General features: G+C 49.2%; 1 protein-coding gene across 1 annotated transcript in view; it reads right to left on the bottom strand.

Moving 5' to 3' along the window:
- LOC105999715 (mitochondrial ornithine transporter 1-like) overlaps nucleotides 1–5,319 on the bottom strand; it is a 26,379-nt gene extending 21,060 nt beyond the window's left edge. Inside the window, exons 1-3 of the mRNA XM_013034812.1 lie at nucleotides 5,244–5,319; nucleotides 2,721–2,926; nucleotides 1,557–1,618 (exon numbers count right to left, since the gene is read on the bottom strand). Coding sequence (XP_012890266.1) covers nucleotides 1,557–1,618; nucleotides 2,721–2,867 — 209 coding nt within the window. The 5' untranslated portion in view covers nucleotides 2,868–2,926; nucleotides 5,244–5,319. The remainder of the gene's footprint in view (nucleotides 1–1,556; nucleotides 1,619–2,720; nucleotides 2,927–5,243) is intronic.
- Nucleotides 5,320–6,824: the final 1,505 nt, after the last annotated feature.

The raw sequence follows: 6,824 nt of genomic DNA, 5'->3' as shown, positions 1-6,824 counted from the left end.
AAACAGGGGCTGAGAATGTAGCTTAGGGGTAGAGTGCTTACCTAGCATGCATGAAACCCTGGGTTCAACTCCTTAGTACCACATACACAGAAAAAGCCAGAAGTAGCACTGTGGCTTAAGTGGTAGAGTAAAAGAAGCTCAGGGACAGTGCCCTGAGTTTCAAGCCCCAGGACTGACAAAAAAAGAAAAGATGAGAAGAGGAGAGGCAAGGCAAGGCAAGGCAAGGCAAGGCAAGGTGGGGAGGAAAAAGAAAAGAACAAAATAACAAAAACCAGGGCTGGGAAGGTGGCTCAGTGGAAGAGTGCATGCCTTGCATGCATGAGGTCCTGAGTTCGATTCCTCAGCACCACATATGCAGGAAAAAGCCAGAAGTGGTGTTGGGGCTCAAGTGGTAGAGCACTAGCCTTGAGCTAAAAAGCTGAGGGACAGCACCCAGGCCCAGAGTTCAGGCACCACGACTGACCAAAAACAAAACAAAACAACAACAACAACAAAAACCAGTGTGCAGCCCTGAATTCAAGCCCTAATACTAGAACATAAAAAATCAATGTTCAAAGGAAGATGGCTATCCATCCCAATGGTTTCCAAATTGTCTATATACATATAATAAATACCTTAAGGAAGACCACACAAGAGCCAAAGGCATAATAAATAACCTTAAGGAAGACCACACAAATATTGGAGTGAAACTCAGTCCCAGTTTCCAACTCTTGCTCATGTTTCATGTTTTCTCTTCAAATCCACTTGGCCCAGGCAACTTCTTCCAACACTCTGAATTCTAATGATGGAGGGGAGCCTAAAATGCTTCTACAATTTTAGTCCACCACTTATGTGCATATGAAATGCATGCTTGCCAGGGGCCAGTGGGGTTGAGAGCTGAATATCTCAGTTTGAAGCCAGCCCGGGCAGGAAAAGTCCATCAGACTCTCTCTCTCTCTCTCTCTCTCTCTCTCTCTCTCTCTCTCTCTCTGGTCATTCATAGGGCCTAAACTCTGGGCCTGGGTGCTGTCCCTCAGCTCTTCAGCTCAAGGCTAGCACTCTACCACTTGAGCCATAGCACCACATCTGGCTTTTTCTGCTTATGTAGTGCTGAGAAATTGATCCCAGGGCCTCATGCATTCGAAGCAAGCACTCTACCACTGAGCCACCTTCCCAGCCCCCCATCAGACTCTTATCTGGAAGTAGAGCTGTGGCTCAAACTGTAGTGTGTTAGCCTTGAGCATAAAAGCTCAAGGACAGTGTCTAGGCCCCAGAGTTCAAGCCCTAGGACCAGAAGAAAGAAAGCAAGAAAGCAAAAGTGTGTGTGTGTGTGAGAGAGAGAGAAGTAAGCAAGCATCCTTTTGAAGAGATGGAACTATTCAGTGGCTCCTTTTGATGGAGGGCTGTGGTCAGGCCTCCTTTGCTCAATGCATGAATAGTGTGTGACATCAGAATCACAGAGACAGTTGTTTGGAAAAAGGAAACTTTCTTCCCAGTATGTGTCATTAAAACTGTGACCATGCAGGAGCACTAGTTTAAAAACAAAACCAACAACAGAGCACCAGTGCCCAACTCACCTCAGCTTCGTCTGCCTGTCCAATCCAACCACTTTCCGCACCACCTGCTGGCAGAAGCACTCCTACTACAGAGATGAGAATTGTACCCAGAACATTCCCCAGACGCTACTAGGAAGCCAGAGGAGGGTGGGAAATTGTGCCATTCTCACAGTGTCCTCAAGGGCAGCAATGGGGAAGGGGAGAGGTGGTTCCCAGGGTGCCTGGGGAATTACGTTCTCCTCCATAGAGTGTAGGGGTCTGCCCAAAAGGTACATAGTTGACTAGAGCCCTCTGGGTGCAATGTAGCCAGCTGTCAGGCCTGCTCACTGGTCTGGAACAGCTGCCTATGGTCTCTAATCTGGAGAGGTATGCTTCCTTGGGATCTTTATAGTATCTGAAATATGCTGTCTGAAGCTTTCTCACTAGCCTACTTTGGCCAACCTTTGGTTCATGGAAAAAACTTTGCTCTTCTCTGAACAAGGATTTTTTTTTTAATACAACTGGGCAAAGGACAGTTTGAGAGATGGTGCCCACCCTTCTTCCCCTCCTCCCCCCCCCCCATCACACTTGGTTTGCTGAGCCAGGAAGTACCATTTGGATAAGAGAGCATTGAGCAACAAACACACCCTTTGCCCCTGAGGTAAAAGAAGACTCTAATAAAACAAAATGACATGGGAGACAACCCAGTTTTGCCCCAGACTCAACTTGCCACTGTGTCTGCATCTTACAAGTGATCATTCTAAACTGCTGGCTGCACGTGGCTAGTGCTGGCTTCAGCCTGCCCTTGGACTCAGGCTCTAAAGGTCAGCCTGAGTAGCTCAGTAAGTCCCAACAAGATCTATTACCTCTTCTTTTCTTTCCTGACTGTAAGACAAGTGGAGGGTCAGTCTTCCTTCTAAAGGGGACCCTCTTTCCTTCCCAGCACCACTAAAGGCAGGGCTACTAAGAGGTGTGTATGACAAAGGATCTGAAGACTGTCAAGTTTAGGGTAGAAGTCCAGTGTCACTGCATATCTTAGCCAGGTGGCAGTAAACATGACTTCATCTCTGAGCCATTTTCCAGTAGTTCTCTTTACCCTGACTGCTGCAAGTTTTAATGTAACAGATATTATTCTACCTATTGTCATGTTCTGAACAATTTCAAATTGCCATTAAGTGGATTCATTCCAAGGGTATGGGGTATCACCTGACAGGACAACAGGAACGCTCTTAAACCACTTTCTTTCAGTCCCGCTGAGAAGCTGGAAGAACACAGAGAGCAGTTTGCTCTGGGATTACCTGCGGCTCCTGCGGTGAGGTCAATGGCAGCTTGGATGGCAGGATTGGACTTCATGGTGCCACTGGCATTTGCGGGAGACAACTTTCTGGAACTCAGGACAGGCACCGATATTCCTGGGAGGAGGCAAGAGCCTATCATTAGCCCAATCTCTGCAGCACACATTTTCTGTGCTTGTTGCACAGTTACTGCACCTGAATTTCTGGGGACTGAGTAGAAGGCTCCTAAGGAATTGGACTTGGGGTATCAATGTAGCTGAGTGATGTACTGCTCCATAAAAAGTTCACACCCCCCAGCTCAAAAATAAAATCCTTCCCTGAATTTCATTGCTTCAGCCCTCACCGGTAATTTGACAAACCTTTAGGAAAACCTTACAAATGAATACCAGCTAAGAAGGCCACCACAGACATCCCAAACCACAACAGACTAGTTTTTCAGAGCCTGAAAATAGCAGCCTGTGCTGGGAGCCCCATAAGTTTGGAGAAGTGCATGCAAGAAGTCTTGACCCCTGGGGTCAAAACCCCTGCAGAGTCACTCAAACCTATTGAAAGTGCCTGCTCTCTGAGCAAAGTGACCCCTTCAGTTGGGGGTCCTCACCTACACAAAGTGAATTAGAGAACAGACAAAAACCACACACAACAAAAACAAAACACATGGGACTGATATATCATGCATTCTCAGAGCAAGACCCTCCATCCACCCCAGCTTTTCCCAGCAGTAAACAAGCAGGTTCACCAGTGGTCAGGGTACAAAGCCAATTCTGATTCAGCAGGCCTCAGGTGGGACCAGGAAGCTACCAGGCTTAAGTTTCCAAGGTGAGGTTGATAATGCAGGCCCTCCAACCACACTTGAAGCATTAACACCTGGGTCATTAAGTTCTCCATTTGTTTGAGAATCACCTGGGGACCTAGGCTTCTCTCCAGTTGGGACCTAGGCTTCTCTCCAGTTGAGTCTTGACTTGGTATTTTTGAATTGTAGCCCACAGAGTTTGGGAAAGCTATTATATTCTCTAAAGTTAGACAAAAATCAACTACTGGTGAGACATGAACTTCATAAATACTGAATCGAAAGAAAAATAGGCAATGTTTTAATACATAGGATTAAAATAACCAATTCAGCAACCAATTTTATGCAGTTTTCATTCAAACAATGGAGTGATTTCTAAGTAAATAACAAGGGACAAATTTCATTCCCTATCTTATTGCAAACTTTGGCACAGATCAGAGATGAAGGGCAAGGTCCTTTCAAACACATTGTCCTAAATAGAAAATAATGCTAGCCAAGGTTTTCAGTCACTTTTTGCACTTTGCCAATGAACAAACTCCAAAATGGAGACCAGTTTTGTTTTTCCCAAAGGAATGCAACCCGTAGGTGGAAGGAAGGAGGAAAGAGAGGAGCAGGGAGAGAGCAACAGAGAAACAGGGAGACAGAGAGAAACCGAGAGACAGAGAGAGAGAAATTATTAACTTGGCAAGTTTTTAAGTCTTTTAAACCTGTACGTTCAAATGCATACCTAATTCCAGGGTTTACCAAGCAGGCCAAAAACAAACCCAAAACATTCAACCCTGCATTTTAGGGGAGGGAAAGAAAAGGAGGCAAATATATAGACAAGACTATCTAACGTGGGTCCTTAGATAAACCTCTAAGAATGATAAGTATAGAAAACGGCCACAGATACTAAACAGACAAACTCAGAAGTCGTGCAAAATGACACGAGAGCCGGGCATTGCTGTGGCTTGGAAAAGACGCGGGGCTTGCGGGACCCAAGAGCTGGTGGTCAGCATGAATCTAAACCTGTGTGTGCGCTTGCTGTAAGAATGGAGACACTGAATCTCTTCGGCGAGCCGTGGCCTAACTTTTCAAACCACCCCAGGGTCCGACTCGGTGGACACGAACACCACAGCTAAGCCCAATTTCCTCCTCGGTCCTGGGGGGAAGCAAATTTCTCAGGTGGTAGAAGCGCAGGCGGCCCACACTTTTCCACTTAGGACAATCGCAGCTGGACGGCGCTGGCCCATCGCCTTGGGAGCCCCTCGGCCGGACGCAGAGATCTGGGGGTGCAATCCCGCCCAAGCAGCCCAACCAGGCGCGACTCCCGGTAGCCGACCAACTCCCCGCCCGCCGTCGCTGCCCGCACGCGACCCTGCCGCCGCCCGCTGCCCGCGCGCCGCCCATTCATAAGCCCGGCCGGGCGCCTGGCCAGGCGACAGGACTCGGGGCAGAGGGCAACGTGGTCCAAAAGTTAGGCTCTGCATGAAGGAGGCCCAGGAGCTCCAGGGGCTCCGGCGAGACCCTGCCAGCGCCATTGGCTGCGCACGGGTCCCCTGGCACGCGTGGTGCCGGTCGCCTCCCGGGCCACCCGGGAAGGTCAGGCCGTCCAGCTCTGGAGCCCGTCCCGCGCCCGTCCTCCCTCCTCGCGCGCGCCCCGCTCACCGCCACGTCGGCGTGGCCGTGCTCTGCACGGGCTGTGCCACCTGCTCCACGATCCTGGGACTCCGCGGCCCGCGCGGCCCCCTTAACACGGTCAGCCACGGCCGGCCCTCGGCTCCGCCCCGCGGTTCCGGGACGCCCCTCGGGGCGGGGATTGGAGGCGGGAGCCCTCACGGCCCAGCGCCCTCCCGGGAAGCGGAAGTCGGCGGGGACCCGCGCGGCCGCTGCGGCCCGGAGCTCCTGCGCTGGGGATGCTCGCTAGATCCGTGCGCCCCTGCGCACCGCCTGGACAGGACTCAGCGGTGCCCTGTCGCTACAGGGGGCTCCCTGAGGACCCGAGGCTGAGAGGCTGTGGTTTAATGGTAAATTGCAAACGAAGATGATGAAAAATTGGATGAAATATGGTGAAGAATTGGATGAAAAATTAGTGTGCACATTGCCAGTTATTATTATTATTAGCAATATTTCTCCCCCAAGGAATCCCACCCCCAGTGACATTCTGACAAAAACTGCAGATCCAACTCAGCCTCTCCGGTCTCAGTTTCTGATGAATGAAATGTTATCTGGGGTTCTCCGGCGCATTTCTGCAAAGCTGAAAATGTACATCGGAGTGAGTTTCTCTTCTGAACTAGCCACCTGCTCAACTGGAAGGATCTTTGGATAGATCTTTCGTATAGTACTTATTCACTACCTTCCCATTGCTTTGATTCAGGCTTTCTTGCTTTCTTTTCATTTTCTGCCTTGTCTTTTGTGTGTTTTGGGGGTGGAAACAGAGTCCAACTATGCAGCCCAGGTTAACCTTAGGGTCAAATCCTTCCTCGTGAATGCTGGATTCCCGATGTGCACCATCACAACCATTTGTGTTTTCTTCCTTGAAACATTGAACTCTAGAAGACTGAAAGGAGCCGGGCGCTGGTGGCTCACGTCTGTAATCCTAGCTACTCAGGAGGCTGAGATCTGAGGATTGCAGTTAAAAGCCAGCCTGGACAGGACAGAACTACCACAATGAAAGCCCTTTTACAATGAATACATATTAATAAAAAATAAATTGAAGAAATTACACTTCCAAAGAATGACTCAATAGCTGTAGTTCCAGCTACCTGGAGGAGATAGAGTACAGATGGCTGTTCAAAGCCAGCTGGAGAAAAAAAAAAAAAGTCCAAGAGACTCTGTTAGCAAAATGAGTCCTTTCCCATAGCTTAGTCCATTTTTGCCCTCTCCACAGCTTGGCATGCTCCCTTCCTAAGCAACCCTAGGCCCATGTAGTAAAGGCAGTAAATAATCAACTTCCATCCCCCTTTACCTTGGGATGACACTTCTCTGGGGCAGCTACCACCATATAAGGCAACAAGAGCCCCTTAGAGTGACCTTCAGGTCTGGGCAGTTACAGGACCCTTATCTACTATTTGGACAGTAGCCATAAATCCTAGTCCACCATGATGAAGGCCCTGGCCCACAGGTCTATACCAGGGTCTCTACCTCCTAGCCCCTTCTAGCCCCTCCTAAACCTCCTAGGTTACATAGGTCACCCCAGACAATAGCTGGTACTTCTTCTCATTCCTCCCTTGTGAGAAGGAGTCTTGC

This window comes from Dipodomys ordii, unplaced genomic scaffold (genome assembly GCF_000151885.1).
Source record: "Dipodomys ordii isolate 6190 unplaced genomic scaffold, Dord_2.0 Scaffold197, whole genome shotgun sequence".
Taxonomy (NCBI): Eukaryota; Metazoa; Chordata; class Mammalia; order Rodentia; family Heteromyidae; genus Dipodomys; species Dipodomys ordii.
The sequence above is the reverse complement of the archived record's forward strand: the minus strand, read 5'-3'. Positions and strand labels throughout refer to the sequence as shown.